Consider the following 21,945-nt stretch of genomic DNA (forward strand, 5'->3'; position numbering starts at 1 on the left):
CTCCTGCTTGTTCTCTCTCTCTAATAAATGAATAAAAAAATTCTTTTTTTAAAGATTTTATTTATTTATTTGACAGACAGAGATCACAAGTAGGCAGAGAGGCAGGCAGAGAGAGAGGGAAGCAGGCTCCCCACTGAACAGAGAACCCGATGTGGGGCTCAATCCCAGGACCCTGGGACCATAAAGCCAAAGGCAGAGGCTTTGACCCATTGAGCCACCCAGGTGCCCTATGAATAAAAAACCTCTTAAAAAAAAAAAAAAAGAAAGAAAAGCAGGTGACAGAGTGGATGTTAATGGACCTACATTCAAGAACTATCAAGAAGAGGGACGCCTGGGTGGCTCAGTAGGTTAAGCCTCTGCCTTTAGCTCAGGTCATGATCTCAGGGTCCTGGGATCAAGCCCCGCATCGGGCTCTCTGCTTGTCAGGGAGCCTGCTTCCTCCTCTCTCTCTGCCTCTGCCTGCCTCTCTGCCTACTTGTGATCTCTCTCTGTCAAATAAATTAAAAAAAATCTTTAAAAAAAAAAAAAGAACTATCAAGAAGAGAGGTTGATATGCTGGTTTCCATTTCGAAAGTTGGGAGCTTGGTGTATTATCATTATTCTTAAATATGTAGGTGCTTCTTAAGAGTATCCCAGAAGCTCAAAGGAGCACACGGAACATAATGGTTTTATTGTTCTTTAGAGGAAAATAGGCTTTGATAACTAGAGCCGTAATTTCAAAACCAAAAAATTTCATGAGTTGGAGAATTTGTGTGAGATTTGTTATAAAATGCTGAATAGGGATTAGGATTTGAAGGGTTATTCTTTTGTCTGACTTAGATGTTGTGATGTGTCCATGAGCCTAGACTCTCCTGGGAAGGCAATGAGCCAGTTTCCCTGAAGCTATACTGTTTTATTTTATATTTTTAAAATATTTTATTTACTTATTTATTTGCAAGAGAAAGAGAGAGGGACTAAGCATGAGCAGGGTGTCGGGCCAGAGGCAGAAGGCGGAAACAGACTCCCCGCTGAGCAGGAAGCCTGTCGCGGGGCTCCATCCCAGGACCCTGCAATCGTGACCTGCGTCGAAGGCAGACACGTGACCGACTGAGCCACCCTGGCTCCCCTATATTGTTTTATTTTAGAAAATAGATTTAAGAGATTTAGAGATATTGTTGGCATCAATGAACGCAGGTTACATTTGAAACAAGCAATATAGATTACTGTCAGTTTAACATATACTCCATTTGGGGGCACCTGGGTGGCTCAGTCCTTTAAGCCTCTGACTCTTGATTTGGCTCAGGTCATGATCTTAGGGTCGTGGGATCAAGTCCTGTGTAGGGCTCCATGCTCAGCGGGGAGTCTGCTCCAGATTCTCTCTCCCCCTCTCCCTCTGCCCCTCCAGGCTGTGCTTTCTTTCTGTCTCAAAATCAATGCATATATCTTTTTTTAAACATTTAAAAAATGAAAATAAAATAGATTTTGTTTTATGATGTAGAGTAAGAAAATTTGCAATAATGAGAACATAGGAACGTAAAGTCTCTGAAGGTTAAGAGGATAAAGCACACTGTCCTCTATTCCAGAAACCCGTCATAATTGCCAGCTGTCTGCACAAAGAGTACGCAGGTCAGAAGAAAAGCTGCTTCTCCAAGAGGAGGAAGAAAATAGCAGCAAGAAATATCTCCTTCTGTGTTAAAAAAGGTTCGGAAGAATCACTTAACCTGATTCACCATTATTTCAGAAATGCCCACTGAACATCTCTAGTATAGGTACCATTGTACTTGCCAGAGAGTGCATGCAAGCGTTCATTCATTCAACATATATTTCTTGAGCATGCTAGGGACCTTTGGGTTCTGGAATAGAATCATGAAGGAATTAAGAAAGTCCCTGTTTTCATAGATTTTTACATCCCGAGAGGATTGAAAACCAAAAGCAGCGTATCAAGAGAAGTGTCGGTTATCACAGAAGCAAGTTCTGTGCGGAGCATTCAATTGTGTGACTTGGGGTTGCGTTCACTTAGGGTTCGGGCAGAGAGAAGAGTGAGGGCAGGAGCTCAGAGCTGGGGCTGCCTTTGGAATGTTCGAGGCCTGACGAGGCAGTGGACACAGGTACAGATGCAAGGGAGGAAGTCTGAGAGGGGAGCAGGGCCAGATTGGATCCCACTTTGTGAAATACGGTGAAGGCTTTAGATTTTTATAGCAGATCGGTGGAATGCCACTGGAGGGTTTTCAGCTAGCTTGGGTACCTCTTAAGTTTTGAAAAAAAAAATTAACACGTCGGCTATTGTTTGTAAATCTGGGTGGCAGACAAGAGGCTAAATTTATATTAGTTCAGATGAAAGATGGTGGTGGTTTAGACACAGGTGGGGGAATTAGGGATGGAAAAATGTCCCTGACTTCCCAAGTTTAAGAATCACTTAAACATGTACTTAGCACATTAGCCATCTACTAACAAAAAGAATCTGGCTCATTTTTTTCACTGAAAATGTAATGTGGAAAACAAAAGACTTATTGACATCAAATCCATACGCTTTTCACTAATATTTCTTATAATTATAGGAGTTAGAGAACATGGTTTGGTAACCTGAATTACATACATGTTAAAAATCTCAAAACGGTACTGGGGCATGTACATATCTCAAAAGGTTTGAATAAACAGGTTTATGATAATTCACTTTCAAGACTGATAATCAGTGATTCTCTTTCAGGTGAAATTTTGGGATTGCTAGGACCTAACGGTGCTGGTAAAAGTTCATCTATTAGAATGATTTCTGGGATCTCGAAACCAACAGCTGGAGAGGTAGTAAGAAATGACACAATGATTTTCATTCCCAAAATAGACATTTCATGATAAATGTAGGTTATATCTTTATAAGACTCTACTTTTAATAATTTAAATAGTTTTCCATAATAAATGTGTGAATTTCTATATTGTTTTAACTTTTTAATTTTTATGTAGTTATTTATCTTTCTAATTAAACATTTTCTTATTGAAGTACAATTAGCATACAGTGTTATATTACTTTTAGGTGTATAATATAATGATTTCAATATTTCTGTCACTTGCAACAATGTAGATTATAAAGGGTATAATGCTAAGTGAAATAAGTCAGACAGAGTAAGATAAATACCATAAGATTTCACTGATATATTTCTTTGATGCTCAAAAAATTTACGTATTTATTAGCTACATGTCAGTTTCTTGAGTGTGAGATTAGAGAAAAGGCTACATGTGTTTCTAAAACCAGTTTACTTTCTTAGGTAGAACTGAAAGGATGTGGTTTGGTTTGGGATCATCAGGGAGACAACACAGTCAGCTTCCCGGGATACTGTCCTCAAGAGAACGTGCTCTGGCCCAGCCTGACAGTGAGGGAACATCTGGAGATCTTTGCCGCCATCAAAGGGCTGAGGAAAGGGGATGCCACAATTGCCATTTCACGGTAAAGAGAAGTCATGGGATTCTTTTGTGTCCAGAGCCAGGAAAGCTTGTTCCACTGATGGTGAACTCACTGATGAAGAATGGAGGGTAGAAATGATGTCTGCACCTTGTCCAAGAGTATCAGCAGTAGAGCAGGGATGGAGGGACAGGAGCTGTTTCCAGCATCCTCGATTGAGGGATCTTAAAAAACAAAAAATCACATAAAATAATTGATAGTGTTCAATGAATGACCACAAATAATCATCTACTTCAGTTCCAAAATCAAAATTCTAGCTATTCTTTAAAACTCTTTATGAGATGAAAAATCTTTCCTATTCCAAAACAAACTCTTTCTCTCTAGGATCATGAGTTTCCGAGTAGTAGTGCCTAGCTTCCTTCCAATGCTGTTGTAATCTTCTGCAGAATTACAAAGATCCTCTTTTGAATGGATATTCTCCTGTTTTCCAATAGATTGGTGGATACTTTCAAACTGCACGGACAGCTAGATGTTCAGGTGCAGAAATTAACGGCAGGAGCCGCCAGAAAGGTATGTGGGATGCGGGATGGTGTTCTGAAGGTTGATGGGGTGGCAGCAAATAAGGTGCTTCTCTGCCTTTCAGCTGTGTTTTGTGCTGAGCGTCCTGGGAAATTCACCTGTCCTGCTCCTAGATGAACCCTCAACAGGCATGGACCCAGCAGGGCAGCAGCAAATGTGGTAAGCATAATACACAAGTGTAAACCTCATGTCAAACTTGTGTTTTTAAATTGAGCTTAGATGGGGCACCCAGCTGGCTTAATCGGTAGAGCAAGCAACTCTTGATCTGAAGGTTGTGAGTTCAGGCCCCATGTTGGGTGTTTAGCTTACTTTAAAAAATTTTTTCTAGACTAAATAAAACCCTGATCTTGGAAAAATCTAAATTCACTGATTTCTAATTTAGTGGGGATAATCCATATCATTAGGAAAATAAATAGGTCATAAATAGATTCTCTTTTGTATCATATTTATGTGGTATTAATGCTAAAAATATATCCTTTAAGTACTTTGTTGGAATTTTAGGTCTTGTAATTTGGAGTTAAATTTTTTAAATTATTGAGGTATCTGTAACTGTTTCTTTTTTTAGAGGTTATTAACTTACATACTTTCTCTGTTTCCTTTTCTTTCCCCCTTTACCAAATCTGTCAAATTTGCTTATCCAGTTTTTCTTAGTTTTTTAAATTATTTTTACTTTCCTTTCTAGGATGCACCATTTAGATTAATAAAATCATCCAATCTAATTTCATATTTGTGACTGTCCAAAAGTTTCCCTATCTCTTTAAATAATTTCATTGTGGAAATTTTATACAAATGTAAAGAGAATCATGTATGAACCCAATATACCCATGACCTATTTCAATAGTCACCTATATAAGGCCTATCTTTTTTCATTATACTTCTACCCACTTCCTTTTCTCCACTCCTATCAGTTTGAAGCAAATATTAGGCAGCCTTTCCTTTATTTATAAATATATTAATTAATTTATACAAAAGATATAAAGATCTCTTTTTTAAAAACTTAACCAGAATACCACTAGCCTACCTAAAAATATTAAACACTTCTCTTTATCATTTATGTTATCAAAAAACCTAATCAGTATTCAAATTTCTGGTTTTTTAATTAGAAATCTGATTCGTTTTATCTATACAATTTCTCCTCCATTTCTTTTTTGTCTATCCTCTTTTTTAACAATGATATTTTGGGGCTCCTTTCAGGCAGGTGATCCAGGCATCCATTAAAAACACAGAGAAAGGAGCGCTCCTGGCCACCCATTACCTGGCCGAGGCTGAGGCCATATGTGACCGCATCGCTATCATGGTGTCTGGAAGGCTGAGGTGGGTGTCTTTCTGGAGGCTGGGCTTGACCCGCAAAATGAAATTCCCCATGGAAAAGGAAAGATCACCGGGAACACCTGGAGTTCTTCCCTTCAGTTTCTCAGCGATGCCCTTTCCCCTGCATTTGAAATTGAAGGAGGTAAAAATGTAAGGGCAGTATTTTTTCCGACATGTTTTCCTTCTTGCCCGTAGGTGCATCGGCTCCATCCAACACCTGAAAGACAAGCTCGGCAAGGATTACTTCCTAGAACTGAGAGTGAAGGAAGCTGCCCAAGTCACCTGTGTTCACACGGAGATGCTGAAGCTCTTCCCACAGGTTGCACCGCAGGAAAGGTGAAGGACTATGGAGAAATGTGTTGGTTTTACCCACTTGACCCACTCAGTGGTTTCTTTTCTGTTCTGTGAGGACTTCAGGGTGATTTGACTTCATAAAAAAAGTTAGGGACCTCAAAAACTGATTTGCTGACTCCTCCAGACTGGAAGAGACTTAGGACCCACCCAGGAAGCTGTGTCCTCCTGTCCCAAGGAAAGCTTGGGGACACCTTACATGGGCCCCCTCAGCCATCCAAGGCTGGTCTCCAGCTCAGAGGAGGATGTAGAAAAATTTAGGAACTTCTCATGCCCAGAACCCTTCATGGGACCCGATTTGGACCCACGGCACCCTCCACAGACCTCCCTGAAAATATTTAAAACATGTAAATATTTACTGTCTAAAAGATGTAACTATTTAAGGTGAATTCCCCTCTTGGAAACAAACAACCATCGAGATACTCAAATAATCTCCCTGTAATGAGTGTTCATGCCTCAAAATGAAGAATAGAAATGTGTGTGTGTGTGTGTGTGTGTACCTATATGTGTGTGTGTTTGTGTATGTCTGTGTGTTGGAGGGTGGGAGGCAAGGAGGTAGAACTAGAACAGAATTTAGAATTCCTTGGAGGCGTAAGCACACCAGAGAAGCAAGTGGCATTTCCATTTTAGCACAGCGTAAATATAATGGAATTATCAGAGACTATGCCAGGGAAAGCAACTCAGTCCTGCTACGGCACTCTTGGTGTCACGAAGTAAGTGGGAAGACCGTGAGTGGCAAGCCTGAAAGAACAGGTGCTGGGCTGAAGAGGGCCAACCCTGGAGGTCTGGGCAGCTCTTGGGCCTCCTGGGAGTGTCACACTATGAGGGAATGAGCTGAGAATGGGCATGAGGTCATCAGCTGAAAGCGGCACATGGAAGCAAGAGGCCACAGACCCCCTCGGGCCCCTCTTTTCCTCACAGGTTGGGGAAGTTTATAGCTAAAGCCTTTTGAACGCTTCCCATCAGGTCCTTCTCTCTTAACCCCACATCTCCCTTTCCTTAGCTTTCTGGTCACAAGGATGAAATATTTAGTGAATGAATTAATTGCCAACTAACTTAAGCGAAGCAAAGGGGATAGTCCAGATGGTCTACATTCAACCACAACAGCAAAAGGTTTGCATACACTGAGCATAAAAGCAATTAGGCTGGTTTATTTCTAGAAGAATTATCTCCAACAGCCAGCCACCAAAGACATTTTAAGAATTTTGCATCGGTTGTTTTACTCAATTTTTATGTAAGCTGTATATTTATTTGTATTACTTTTATTTTTGTAAGAGGAAATTGATGTTAATATCAGCATTTATTTTGATGGCCATTTTCTCCCCCCCTTGAAACTCAAGGTCAGATGTGACATTTTCATATTCCCAGGTACTTCTCCTTCTTGGTCTATAAACTACCTCTGGCGGATGTCTACCCTCTATCTCAGACCTTCCGCAAATTAGAGGCAGGTAAGAGTTACCATTGTGGGGCGCCTGGGTGGCTCAGTGGGTTAAGCCTCTGCCTTCAGCTCGGGTCATGATCTCAGGGTCCTGGGATCGAGCCCCGCATTGGCCCAGCGAGGAGTCTGCTTCCCCTCTCTCTCTCTGCCTGCCTCTCTGGCTACTTGTAATCTCCATCTTTCAAATAAGTAAATAAAATCTTAAAAAAAAAAAAAAAAGAGTTACCATTGTAAGAGAAAACTTTTGAAGCATCAGTTCAGCGTCAGGTAATAGTTTCATGGTAGGTAATCCATTTTAAAAATGTGCAAATGCTTAATGGTTTTAAGAATTCTAATGCTAGGTAATAGTGGGATTTAACTCCAACTGTGGTTAATCCAGTTCTCTGGAAAGAGGTTAATCTCTGTGGCAGGGACTGAAGCTACAGAAAACACAGAACTAAGTTTGGCTGGGTTTGCTGTGAATTCATAACGTTAACCTGACAAAGCCCCTTAGTGGGCGCTGCATTGTCTGTGTATGCACAACCCATTCACACCAAGTGTGGGAAATTTTTCCTCGCACACCCATCTCCTTCTTGCTTTTCTCCCTCGGTTGATGCCCTTGCTTTGTATTTCACTAATAAAATAAAAGCCACAGAAAACCTTCCACCCATGCATCCACGTCTCTGTGTCTGGGCTACGCGTTCTGCCTTCCCACTAAACCCGTCCCCTCCATCGTGCCTGACTCCTCTTGCCATTTGAAATTGTCAACGTTCTCTCTCCATCATCATTTTTCTGCTTCCAGCTGGGGAAGTCCCAGCAGCAGACTGTCCTGGAGTAATTTCTAACGCAGCCTAGTGGTGGGGAGCTGCAAGTTCGGTGTCTGCCTCTCTACCAGCTGGGAGGCACTGGGTAAAGCTATCGATACCCTGCACATCTAGGTGATCTGTCTCTGAGTAGGGGGTAATATCACTGCCCAATTGGGCAGGGTCATTAGGAAAATTAAATGAATTCATTTACAGAGTGTTTAGACTTGTGCCTGTTTTTTGAGAGAATATGAATCGCCAGTTTACTCCTTCCAGTCCAGACACCCTGACTTCTAGCTCCTCCTAAAGGCTACCAGACATGCATACTCCTGCCTTAGGACTTTGCACTCGCTGATCCTTCTTCTTGAAATTCTACTACTTCCAAATATCCAGCTTGTTCTCTCACTTCAAGTTTCTGCTCAATTCTTACCTTCTAACTATGGTCCACCCCAGCCATCCTGTTAAAAACAAGTGCCTGGCACTTCCTGTTTCCTCTGCTTGATTTATTTTTCCTATGTAGTAGCAATCATCATTTTCTTTATTTTATATTTAAGTCCTTTATTTAATGCCCATATTCCTGCCACTAGAATGCAGGGGTTTATATACAAAGGCAGGGTTTTGTTTTCACTGCAACTCTGTCCCTGGTACCAAGCGTGGACACACACAGAAGATCTCAGTGTATGAGTGGAGAACTGTGAATATGTGAAGACGTACATCTGGTTTCCTGGCAGGGATGCCCAGCTTCCAGCTGGGTACAGCAGATAAACTGGCTGAAGCCAGTTACACAGAAGCATTGGGTCCTTTCATAGGGAAAGGAATGGGATTGAAATCTTCCTGTGTGTAAGAATGTGTCAATCAATTATGTAATTCCTCAAGGATCTTCTGTTTCCCAGGACACATATACTATGTAATAAAATGTATCAAAATGTGATACGAGAAAATTCTCACATCAGAGTTAATTTAATTTGTATTTATATGAACTCTATGACTTTTGACATCTCCCTTCTTTCTCCAAGCATTTGTTTATTCAGCTTTATATTCTATTCATACTAATTGTGTGTATTTTTATTTTGTATAACTTTGAAAAAATTCTTGGTAATAAACATCTTGTAAGCCTCTACTAGTAATCTTTTTTTCTCCCCCAGTGAAACATAACTTTAACCTGGAAGAGTACAGCCTCTCTCAGTGCACACTGGAAAAGGTGGGTCAGCTTTTATGGTTTGTATCATTCCTATAAATTACACATGAAAGTAATTATGCATATATTCTATTTATTTTAAGACAACATCCAACTTGTTCATTCCTTTTCTTTCTGCGTTGTCTCCTATTTAGGTATTCTTAGAGCTTTCTAAGGAGCAGGAGCTGGGAAATTTTGAAGAAGAAATTGATACAACCATGAGATTGGAACTCCTCTCTCCTGCAGATGACTTTTAAAAGCTCAAGCCTGTTAATACTTTGTGTCATATAAGCTTATGTTCTATGTAATAATTGGCAGTATGTATAATTTTAAAAATCATTAACATCAACATCAGGGTATATTTTGTACATTTGGTTAACAAATGAATTCATGTCAGAATCATTCCTCCCCTTAAATTTAGGAATGATAGAAAATCCGTGATAAAGGCAATATAAAGTATTAATAAATCTTACCTGAAGACCAGGTAGCAGGTATCGTGGAAATAAAACCACAAACTTGGGAATTTTTTGAAGTATAACTTCAAACATGGCGTATCACTTTGAAAAATGACACTTACTAAGAAATTCCCAGCAGAGCCATACGAGGGATCTGTTCAACAGCCAGAAGCTATAGGATTGCAGCATGCATTTGGGAAGCTTGGGTTTATGAGGTTGCTTTGAAACACAAGTAAAACCTAAGAGTCTTCCTCTGAAGTCTTTTCAGAAACTGTTTTGAAATTCAGAGCGAGGAGTGCATTGGACTCACCTCTGAACGAGCACGTGCATCGGATAAGCTTTCAAACATACCTTGTGGAAAGGAGGGACGTCACAGCAACATTCCTTCAGTTTTCTAAGATTTTGAATGCTACTTCATGATTGGGGGAGGCGAGTGCTGATTTCCCTCACCAACTCATCAGTAGTTTTCTGTGTACAGTTGACCTTTGCACAACACAGGGGTTAAGGGTGCCGAACCCTCTGTGTAGTCAGAAATCTGAGTATAACTTTCAAGTCCCCCCCAAACTTAACCACTAATAACCTACTGTTGACCAGAAGCCTTCCCCAAAACATAAATCATCAATTAGCGCGATGTTATATGCATTATATGCCATATTCTTATAATAAGTCAGCCAGAGAAAAGATAATGTTATTAAGAAAATCATAAGGAAAAAATACATTTATTGTACACTAAAAAACCATATATAAGTGAACCTGTACAGTTAAATCCATGTGGTTCAAGGGTTAACTGTATTTACTGCCATTTTTAAATCACTTCTTTCTTATGTATGTACATCATATGTTTTTATATCTATACACACATAGGTATAAATCATTTCTATTACTAAATTTTTAAAAAAGTGTGTTTTACAAGTAATTTTATTTTTTTCCTTAAATTATAGCTATTTCATTTTAAATATCATGAGAAAAATTTTGAAGACCAAGCAGTATTTTTGATGCTTTTTTTTTTTTTTTTGGGTGATATGTTATATAACTTAAAACACATTGTTATGCTCATTGAGGGATTTTTGTATAATGGAGAAAAACACAAAAATTGAATACAATTGAATAAAAGATCACCACACTTCCTCCATACCAAAAAAAAAAAAATCAGTTTCTTTTTTCTTTAGTATACTCTTTTACATAAGTGAAATCATTACAGTATATATAATTTCTTAACTATATATGCATACTTGCTGATGTAACATTGAAATTGTTTTAATTTACTTTCACACTTATGGTGAAGTTCCAGTGCTATATGTTTGTATTTTATTTTGTGTTAATTATTTGTATTTTTTGTTCACTTATTTTTGTGTTTTAATCATTTTCTTACCCATTTATCACATAATTAAATATTTTACCTGCATATATTACATATCATAATTATATCTAGAACATTATGATAAATAATCAATAGCTTACTATTTATTCAGGATACTTTAGTGCCCCGTAAAAGCAAATTCCTATCATCATAAGAGTTGGGTTTAGATTATTTCTAAAATTCAAGCAATAAATTCTCCTGTCTTGCTCAAATGTCTGAGATTACAACATATATAACCATTTCACATAGTAAGATGGTGAAATCTTCGCCTATATTCATTATAAGTTACTAATGTTCTTAACTGTTGTAGAATTATGTTTACAAAGTACTGAATAACCAATAGGAGATGTATAAATATTTTAGAAGATTAAGTTAGACATGATTTGCTAAATCCATCATAATATGGGCGCTTTTGAAAACTTGGGTTTCTATTAGGAATATATTCAAGAGAAGATAAATAGGTATGAAAAGGGAAGGAGATGAGAATAAAACTAAAGAAAGGATTATATAGTTGTATCATCTCAAACTCTGTTGTAGACAGGTCCTGTGCTGGTTTGGTTCATTATTTTCCTACTATCCCCCTCCCAAAAGAAACAATAGATGCAAAGGTGGAAGAGAGAGGTCAGAGGATCTAGTCCCTCCTGTCCTCATTTTAGTTCCAGATCTCAGACAGTAGATGTAGCCCTCCAGGCGTATAACTTCTGCCCTCCTCCAGTTACACACATCTGCTTCTGGCCCCTCTAATGCTATGGACCCCAAGAATGTCCTACTCTTACCTCGTCCTGCTCACTCAGGCTCCAGCAAATCATCAGAATTATCATTTAAGTTGTTTGTTCCTAGTTTACGGCTCTACTGGTTTCTGCTCCACGTAAGCTGGTCTTAGCTGCAATTCTTTTTATTCCTTTGCGTAAAATGCATAAAATGATCTCTGCTTCCAGGTCCTTCTAATATTTGGTTTTGGACTCCAGTTCTTAACACAGAGCTCCTAAGACACTAAGGGTCTCTTGGGTGATAGAAGTAACTTTTGTTCTAATGAGGTGTTGCTGGTGGGCTCCAGGATCAACACTGGCCACCAGAAAAACCAAGCCATGATTGAAAGCTTGGTACTTCCACCCCATCCTCATTCTCCAGAAGTGGGAGAAGCATTGTAAATTGAGCTGAGAGTCAATCATGCTTATCTGATGAAACCTCCAAAAAATTCCAAAAGTACTGGGTTCAGAGAGTGACAAAGCTGGTAAACACATCAATGTGCTAGGAAGGTGGTGGGTGCATCCCAGCTCCAGGGTGACTGGGGCTCTATGCTTGGAACCCTTCCAGACCTTATCATATGTATGTCTTCATTTAGCTGTTCATCTGAATCCTTTATCATATTGTTTATATTAGGAACAAGTCAACATAAGTAAGGGTTCCCTTGAGGTGGTAACTGTTCCCTTGAGGAAGTAAGCTGTTCTAACAAATTGTCAAACCCAAAGATGAGGTCATGGGAGCCCCACTTATAGCTGGAAGGTCAGAAGTAAAAGAGATGACATGGGGCTTCGTGATTGGCACCTGAAGCTGGGTCAGTGTTATGAGACAGGGCGAGTAACTGGTGGGATCTGATGCTAACTCCAGACAGATAGTGTCAGAACTAAACCAATTGTAGGACACCGAGATGGTTTTGGAGAATTGTTTGGTATGGGGGGAAAAAAAACCACCACATTTGGTGGCCAGAAGTATGAGAACAAAGGAAAACACAAAGGACAAAAACAGTTTTTCCCAGACATTTGGTGTCAATGAAGTGGAATTTGCTAGAACATTTCTGGCTCATGGAAACACATGGTTTGGGAACAGAAAGAATGGAGGGCTGGGATGCTGAGATGAGGCGCTCTTGGTCCCTGGATGGCTACCTAGTCCCTCATAGTATAAAAATGCAGCTGCTCTTTGATCAGTTACTAAGAGTAAAACTTGCCAGTGGAATTAGAGATGAGAGTAGACCCAGCTCCTGAGGAGTGGCTCTTTGGATATGTAAGGAAATGCAAAATAATAAGCATGCTAAATGTATAATCTCTCAGTCATTGTTATCCAGAATGGCTAAAATAAGAGAGAGTTCTGAGTTGAACCTTGATGTGGGAACAAGTTCAAACTTGGGTCAGTCTGAGCTTTGACCACCAGCCTCAAAGCTGCTCAGAAAGGGAAAAATTATGCCAGGAAGGTACCTCTAATCACCCTTTGATCACCAAAGAAATAGTGTGGTGGATGAAGGACAAAACCAAAACAAACCAACCAACAAACTACTAAAACCAGGGGGTAGAGCGTGAAGGAGATGTCTCATTTTGTGGACCGAACTATCAGCTTCCTGAGGAATCTCTACCAAAATGGACTAAGAGAGTAACTAATCTGGGGTCTATGTCTTTGGTTTTGAATGTTTCAGAGTGGAAGAGCCTTTCTGGGTTGCAGCTGGATCCACATCCCACTAAAGAACGATCACAGATGGTTATACGTGATCCAGACACACAGAACGTTATTCCTGAGCGATTCCTGCTGAGCTGGATAAAGCCACTTAAGGGTGTGCTCACCTGAGAAGGAGGACTGCCCATGTCCTCCTATAATTGCCAAGTGGAGCACTTCAGATGAAGGAACTGATACACTTTGCAGGCAAGTCACAGGGGATTGGCTGTACAGGAGCTAGGATATTCCCTCACTGAATATGCCCGTTACCAGGCTGTGGTAAATGCTGTGATTAAAGGGGTCCCTGTTACATGGGTAACTTGTGTGACATCACTCTTGGAAAACTGAACAGTCTGGGAAGTTTTATCAGAGTTGCTGTCTTAGTTTCCCCATTTGGATCTCCCTGATACTGAAGTCACCAAAGTAATTAAAAAGAAAATGGCGGCCACCTGGGTGGCTCAGTGGGTTAAGCTTCTGACTTCATCTCAGGTCATGATCCCAGGGTCCCGGGACTGAGCCCTGCATTGGGCTCTCTGCTCAGTGGGGAGCCTCCTTCCCCTCTCTCTCTGCCTGCTTCTCTGCCTACTTGTGATCTCTGTCTGTCAAATAAATAAATAAAATCTTTAAAAAAAAAAAAAAAAGAGAGAGAAAGAAAATGGTGGAGATAGACAGGTGTCAAGGACTCCACCCAGCAAAGAGGACATCTTTAGATGGTTATTGAAAAAGGGATGAATGTGGTAGACCCGGATGGTGTTGAAACAAAGGTACTGATGCAACATTATGAAAGTGTGTATGGACCAGTGAGACTTCCCATGGGTCCCCGCAGGTTCTCTCCACTTACCCCACTTTGGAGGAATTTAAAAAGCCAGAGGACAAAGGTTATGTGAGAAACACCACCCAGAATTGCCTGAGGTATAGATTAAGCAGATTAATCAAAGTAAATGTTGAGTAAATGTTGAGGGAGAGGCCAGGGTCTTCTGGCACAGCCTGGTAGGGACCTGATGCTGTAGGCACAAGTGTGGATAAATTGTCCAGGGAGAGGATGGAGAGGGGGAGAAACTTTTGGGGGGAGTCAATGCACTGGGATTTGAAACCTGTTGGTGATATCTTAATGGTGGCTTAATTTAGATCATGGAAGAAATGAAGATCAAAATGTTGATAGGATTAAGGTGAAAGTTTAGATAAAAATTAGGATTTTTGAGCAAACTTTATGTGAGGCGGTTGGTTTTCTTTTACCTGACTGTATTAATTGGGTGGATATTATGTCAGACTAGCAATTACTTCCCCTACCTAATATTGTAAATAGAAGACATGACAGTCCACCCTCCGGCCAGTCTTAATTGGACATGGATAGGGACCACTAGAATTTCTCAAGCCTACACAGGTACTTAACTTAAAACAATGCAGAATACCTGGTGGGCAGAGAGATTACCTCTTTAATTAATGACACATTAGAAGCTGGAGTGCTGGTGGCAATGACTTCTCTCAGAGCCCTGAATGGTCTGTACAAAAGTCTTACGGCTCATGGAGAGTAACAGCAGACCACTGAGGCTTAAATAATGTCTCATCATTGAATACATCGGCAATTTCAGACACTGTTTCAACCACCCACAAAAGATAATAGGTACCCAGTGATTTTTTTTCTTTCCCCAAACACTTTCTTCTGTATCTCAATCTCAGAAGAGACCCAACTGTAAACCACTTTCACATGGAAGGTTCTCAGTTCACAGTTCCTGTGTGGTCACAGGTCATCTAAACTCACAGCTTACTGTCATAATTTGGTCAGAAAGAATTTGGACCTGATACAGGTCTCCAAGGTAACCACATTGATGACATGGTAATATTGGAAATGACGAGAACGCTTGGGACGGATTTGAGTGGTGTGGTGACTCATAGAACCAATCAAGACTAGTTAATGAATCCAGAAAAGTCCAAGGAACTGCCCTAATGATAACATCGTTAGGAATGGCCTGGGCAGGAGCCCCCTGGGATATTCCTTGAGTGACTGTTTTTCCCTACTCCCAGGACCATAAGAAGCTCAGCATTTGGTTGCTTTATTTGGATGGGGGAATGCATACTCCTGGGAATATTGTTAGTTCCTTGAAAGAAAGCCATATTCGCGTGGGGACCTAAATAAAAGCATGACACATCTGAATGATAAAAAGTGATAGGTCTTGGGGCACCTGGGTGGCTCAGTGGGTTAAAGCCTGTGCCTTCTGCTCAGGTCATGATCCCAGGGTCCTGGGATGGAGCCCCGCATCGGCTCTCTGCTCAGCAGGGAGCCTGCCTCCCCGTCTCTCTCTGCCTGCCTCTCTGTCTACTTGTGATCTCTGTCTGTTAAATAAATAAAATCTTTTTTTTAAAAAGAAAGTGATAGGCTTCCCAATGCCTTTGGACTCCTGTGATTCCAGATCTCAAGTCTGTGGTTTGCTCTGAAGCCTCAATATCAGATGGGTCTAGGAAAGATGACTGTCGGAGGTAAGGAAACTTAATTTTAAATCTTATCGGTTTAAATCTTAACATTTAAATTTGAATACGTGCCTGGGGTTAGTGGCTACCATATTGGATACTGCGTTTTTAAAGTTAAGTGGTATTTCTGTCCTCATCCTGAAAAATAAGATTTCAAGGGAAATTAATTCTGATCACCTCTCCCTCCTCTCCCATACAATCGCTGCCTGATATTTTAGTCCCTATTGTGACTAATACCTTCCTTCCACCCAAACACAAATCAATCACCATTATATTGCACATCAGTATTTATTTAGTTTACCAATATATTTATTAGTTTTCAACAACCAACTACTTCCTTCTGGCTTTCATGCTTTTCTTCTTAAGGGGTATCTATCAGTTCTTCCAGAGATAGCTGTAAAAGAGCAATCCCAGATTTTGTCTGAAGATGGGACTCTTTATTCTTACATATGAATTATGTTTTTGCTGTCTTACCAATCAGCCTTTGTCAAACCACCTAAAACTTAACTGACTAAGATGTCCATCAACAGATGAATGGATCAAGAAGATGTGGTATATACACACAATGGAATACTATGCAGCCATCAAAAGAAATGAAATCTTGCCATTTGCGACAACATGGATGGAACTAGAGCGTATCATGCTTAGCGAAATAAGTCAAACAGAGAAAGACAACTATCATATGATCTCCCTGATATGAGGAAGTGGTGATGCAACATGGGGGCTTAAGTGGGTAGGAGAAGAATCAATGAAACAATATGGGATTGGGAGGGAGACAAACCATAAGTGACTCTTAATCTCACAAAACAAACTGAGGGTTGCTGGGGGGGGTTGGGAGAAGGGGGTGGATTATGGATATTGGGGAGGTTATGTGCTTTGGTGAGTGCTGTGAAGTGTGTAAACCTGGTGATTCACAGACCTGTACCCCTGGGGATAAAAATATATGTTTATAAAAAATAAAAAATTAAAAAAAAAATCACAATCTTGTTTTAGCTCCCCCCCACCCCCTGCCAATTTGATTTCTGGCATCTGGATATTCGTTTTGTTTGAATTTGATTTGAATTTTTGTTGTATTCTATTCATCCATTTTATGTCTTTGTTGAGGGAACAAATACAATAGCATAGTCCAGCAATTGGTAGAAATCTTGTGATTGTCTCTTAAAATTACACCATGTGCTATTTTGGTGCAAATGATCCATTAAAAGGTAACTGGCCCAGCATTTCCTCCAGCTTTTTAAGTTTTACACTAAGCAAACCAGGAAACTTGTGAAAGTACTCTAAGGGTGGGCTTAGAAGAGTAATAATTGTAACATTGTAAGCAGTATTTTTCAGAAATAGAATAGATTTTTATCTGATTTTTTAAAAAAAATTTTATTTATTTATTTGACAGAGAAAGATCACAAGTAGGCAGAGAGGCAGGCAGAGAGAGAGAGAGAGAGAAGGGAAAGCAGGCTCCCCACTGAGCCCGATGCGGGGCTCCATCCCAGGACCGTGAGATCATGACCTGAGCCGAAGGCAGTGGCTTAACCCACTGAGCCACCCAGGTGCCCCAGTCTTCGATTTTGTTTAACAAATTAATTTTGTTTTCATAGATAATCTTTTACAAAAAGGCTGAGCATCTGAGTTTCTTATATAATAATAAATAATTTCTATGAAGGAAAAAGATTCTGGATATATGGATTTAATCAAATATATAAAAAATACATAGCGGAAAGATTAGTAGCCAAAAACGTTGTGGACCGAGGCTTGGATTTCCTAATTGAGAAGAGAGATTCCCCAGGTTCCATTCAAGTCTGCTGTCCCGAGATTGGCATCTCTCTACCATTGCTCACATCCTCCTTTTCACATAGTGCTGTGAGAGAGTCCCTCACTGTCAACAAAAGCCAAGGAGAAATTCAAGGTCAGTATTGCTTAGTTCTTTCAAACCCAGTGATCTGTGTGCAGCCTCTGCAAATCTAAGTATAGCTTGTAATGATGTACTTATAATCGGTGATAACATTCAAAAAGACCTGGGCTTAACAGGTTTATGTAAAATAAAAAGAAGGGAGAAACTTGTACAGACCCCGTGACTTTATAAACTCAAAATTGGTGAATATAAATAAAAAGATTAAGTCATATTGAATTATACTTTAGGCAAGTTACCTTTTGTAAAAAGAATGAAATAGCAAACGTCACAAAATTCAATGGTACCTTCACTTTGCATATTGCTGTTTTTGTCACTGAGCTACTGAGCTGTTAGTGCTGACGCTGTGTCCTAAGCTTGAGTAACTCATGTTGTTTGGTAACTATGTTTTTTCTTTCTTGCTCATTTTAAGCATTTTCCAGGCTTTCACTAATTCATGACTTACCGGTTTCAGGAGCCATTGATTCTTTTATTGATCCACAAATGATTTTCATCAGTGATCAACAACTTTTGAAAATATCTTATACAGAGCAAACTTCACAGATTTTCCTTCTGTTTTCAGGAGTCCTTCCTACCAACCTCTGCGTGACTCGGCAATTACTAACCTGTCTAAGGAAAACTTCCATTCTTCCATTTCAAGACTCCTAACTGCATCCTCGGTTGCCAAGCACATCTGCTGGTGGGTTCTTAGAATTTGCTTTCCACTTGGCAGAAAAAAATCTTAACTCTCACGTAGTGAATTCTTTCCTTTATGTTGTTGTATATAATCATTCACTCAGCCCTCTCTTTCGCTTCCTTTTCTTTTCCCTTGGGACAGAGAAACTCTTCCTTCTCCTATGAAATACTCTCCTCTCATCCGGTTCTGACCCGGTCCCTTCTTTTCCTCTTCCCACCAAGGAAAAGCAACGGTCCATTCGTTACTTGATTTCTCCTGGATTTTTGGCATTTCCTTGCTTACTTTTCCCTTCTCAACATCATTTTTAAAAACAAAAACAAAAACCTACCGTCGACCCAAGCAACTCATTTTGGCAACCACCCAACCAGTGGCCTCTCTTTCATAACCAGGCTTCTAGAAAAATACCTCACATTTTTTGTTTTTGTTTTTGTTTTTTGCCTCTCTATCTCACATCAGCACTGTACATCTAAAGCCCAAAATATAGGCACTGAGCAACCTTCATGCCCAAGGCTCTGTGATAGGAACCGTAGTGAAGATCTCATGGTACTCCTCAGATGTTTATAGTCTACAGTGGGAGGGACATGAGTATGATTAATTTAAGGTACGGTGAGGTACATACTACCGTAGCAGTACACAGTGCCATGGGAGTACCTGTGAAGAGCCTCCCATCCACAGGGTAGGAGGGCCGGGAAAGCTCCTCTAGGACAAGTCAGACCTAAGACCTGAAGGACAAGTAAGAATTAGAAGGATAGTCACCAATTACTCCTTACACCTACTAGGTCTCCCAACGATCATTTAGAAGGTCATTGTGGGAAGGCCAGTTCAGAGGAGGGGTTAATTCCAGGAGAGCAAACAGAGATAAATGAGAATATGATGCATTGGTTTAAAAAAAAAAAATGAAGGGTGTTAGGGTGGTGCAGTTGGTTAAGGGTCCAACTCTTGGTTTCAGTTCAAGTTCTGATCTCAAGGTCGTGAGATTGAGGCTTGCCCTGGGCTCCATGCTGGGTGTGGAGCCTGATTAAGAGTCTCTCTCCCTCTCCCTCTGCCCCTCCCCGCTGCTTGCATGCTTGCCTTCTCTCTCTCTCTCTTAAAGTAAAATAAAAATAAAGTAAAATAATTTGAAAAGTCATGTTTAGGTACGCCTGGAGTTGGAGGAAGGGTTAAGACAGAGGCAGGCTGCAGAGGAGCCGTGAGCAGATGATAGAAGTCTTGTGCACTTTTGCAAAGAAGCCAGGACCCTGTGAAGGCAGCAATTGGAGTGACATAACAAAAATTGTATGTTGGAGAGATTTATGTGGTGTGAAATGGATTACTTGCCAGTTTTAAGAGAGTAGATAGGAAAAAAGTAAGACAAAGGCAATTGATCTCAAATACCTAATAAATTTATTTTTTTATTAAATTTTTTTATTCCTTATAAACATATAATGTATTTTTATCCCCAGAGGTACAGGTCTGTGAATCGCCAGGTTTACCCACTTCACGACACTCACTATAGCACATACCCTCCCCAATGTCCATAACCCCACCCCCTCTTCCCAGCAACCCTGTTTGTTTTGTGAGAACAAGAGGCACTTATGTCAAATACCTAATAAATTTACAGGAAAGAAGAATAGAAAGCCTAAAAGGGAAGCAATATTAGAATAAAACATTAGCTGGTAATTTCCCGAAAGTCCAAAACAAAACAAAACAAAACAAAACAAAAAACACAAGTTCTTTGATTGCCAGCGGCCACAGAATGCCATGCAGAACCCCAAACCAAAAACCAAAAACCAAAAACCAAAAACCAAAACCTCGGCACATTTTCATGAAATTTCATACATCTGCGACTAAGGAGAAGATCCTGAAATAACCTAGCAAGAACTATGAAAGACTTTAAGTTAATGAGAATCAGAGTCATATAAGCACGCTTATCAGCAAAACTAGATGTAAGAAGGTAGTAACATAATTTTTTAAATAAATAATTGAAGATATTTTCAGTCGTGGTCAGAAACAAAAACATACAAAATCCAGAATGACCGTGTAAACAGAAATATAGGTAGAGAAGAAAAGCAGATCTCTTGGTCAGTTTACAAAGGACCAGAAATTATATTAAAATATGCTTGAAACCACAGGTAACCTGAGAAATGTATGTTAAGTCATCAAGATGATAGTATGTTTTTTTTCAGATTAGCAATTTTTTAAAAAATACCTATAATTTCCAGGTGGGTATGGGGGATGGGTGAAAGAAACAAAGGGGTTTAAAAGTGTGTTTGCTGTGATGAGCACTGAGTGATAGATAGAATCATTGAATTGTTAGAATGTACACCTGAAACTAATATTATACTGTATGCTAATTACATTTTAATTAAAAACAAATGTATGATTTTCAGCTATGCCCAGGCTGTGGAAAGTGTAATCACTACCATTTATTGAGTGCCCACTCAGTGCTTGGTATTGGGTACTTCCTATGTGTTGTTTCCTTGAATCTTACCTCCCAATTTTTCAAATCCTAAAAGACCCTGTTGGGTAGTATCCTACCCTTTGTATCCCACAGGTGAGGGAACGAAGGCTCCTGGGTGAGTCACTTGCCCAGCATTGCATTGCTAGTAGGGAGTCCAGCTCAGGCTTCAAGGTCAAAGATGCTGGCAGACTTGTTCCATATAGGGTGGGATATGGACACAGAAATAGCAGGTCCCGGGGGAAAGAGACTGAGGCTGATCTTTTTCCCTTGTCAGAGTAAGGCAGATTCAAATATGTTTGTCAACATGTGAGAGTGATCACTAGTAGAATGAAAGACTAGGAAGTTCTCACCCACGGGCTTTCCACCAGAGAAGAGAAAAAGACAAGGGGAATCTTAACAAAAAAGGAACAGAGAAAAAGACATGACCAGTGTAGAGAGTTGGGGAAACCACAGGAAAGCACAAAGAGCAAGAGAGCAGGGGCAAAACGGACCAAATAGAATTTGTTTCTTATATGTAAAAAAAAAAAAAAAAAAAAAAATAGAGAGAGAAATTTTTGGAGAATATTTGCCAAAACCCAACTTAGTCACACAGCTGGATCTGAGGAAGGACAGAAAGCAAGAACAGCAAAGTTCTTGGAAAAGAGCAGATATGCTCAGTCTGCTCTCTCTCTTCTTCACTCTCTCTCTCTCTCTCTCTCTCAAGCTGCTGGAGGGGCTTTACTCTTCTTTCCCTGCAAATTGGGTTTTTTCCCCTGCTTTTGGACATAGCGTTGAGGGCTGCACACAGGTCCACAAAGCTAAGTACCCTGTACAATAAGCAGGGAAAGAATTCAAAGCACTATTTCACAGCACATGAAATCTGTAACGTATCGGCCCTGGGGAAGATTGTTGCAAAACATATGAAGCAAAAAGCAAGGGGAATTGTAAAATGTATGTATCTAAAGTGAAAATCATTGAGTGAACAGAGACACACACAAATGAGACACCATAGTATGTTATTTAAGCTCCAGACGGAAGTTGGTCTGAGTACCAGGATCTGCTAGTCACCAGCTGTGTGAGTTTGGGCAAGTCTTTTAAACTCTCTGGGCTTCATTTATCTCATCCCATAAAATGGGGGTGATTTTAATATCACCGAGCTGATAAGATTATTATGTAGATTAATTGTGCTGATATTTAAGTGTATCCTGCACATCTTAAGTGCCAT

The 21,945-nt window shown here is 40.0% G+C and overlaps 2 protein-coding genes across 10 annotated transcripts in view; both read left to right on the plus strand.

The window, feature by feature from the left end:
- ABCA6 (ATP binding cassette subfamily A member 6) overlaps positions 1-10,871 on the plus strand; it is a 60,799-nt gene extending 49,928 nt beyond the window's left edge. For both annotated transcript variants that reach the window (XM_059147860.1, XM_059147861.1), the window contains 10 exons: positions 1,563-1,680; positions 2,687-2,778; positions 3,240-3,418; positions 3,868-3,943; positions 4,017-4,111; positions 5,147-5,266; positions 5,459-5,599; positions 6,983-7,062; positions 8,980-9,035; positions 9,167-10,871. In XM_059147860.1, the coding sequence (XP_059003843.1) occupies positions 1,563-1,680; positions 2,687-2,778; positions 3,240-3,418; positions 3,868-3,943; positions 4,017-4,111; positions 5,147-5,266; positions 5,459-5,599; positions 6,983-7,062; positions 8,980-9,035; positions 9,167-9,268 (1,059 nt within the window). In that variant the 3' untranslated portion in view covers positions 9,269-10,871. The remainder of the gene's footprint in view (positions 1-1,562; positions 1,681-2,686; positions 2,779-3,239; positions 3,419-3,867; positions 3,944-4,016; positions 4,112-5,146; positions 5,267-5,458; positions 5,600-6,982; positions 7,063-8,979; positions 9,036-9,166) is intronic.
- A 149-nt stretch (positions 10,872-11,020) lies between these two features.
- ABCA9 (ATP binding cassette subfamily A member 9) overlaps positions 11,021-21,945 on the plus strand; it is a 79,054-nt gene continuing 68,129 nt past the window's right edge. For all 8 annotated transcript variants that reach the window (XR_009347865.1, XR_009347866.1, XR_009347867.1 and 5 more), the window contains exons 1-2: positions 11,021-13,464; positions 15,625-15,731. The gene's annotated coding sequence lies outside the window, so the exon portion shown is untranslated. The remainder of the gene's footprint in view (positions 13,465-15,624; positions 15,732-21,945) is intronic.

The sequence above is a fragment of the Mustela lutreola genome, chromosome 15 (genome assembly GCF_030435805.1).
Source record: "Mustela lutreola isolate mMusLut2 chromosome 15, mMusLut2.pri, whole genome shotgun sequence".
Classification (NCBI taxonomy): Eukaryota; Metazoa; Chordata; class Mammalia; order Carnivora; family Mustelidae; genus Mustela; species Mustela lutreola.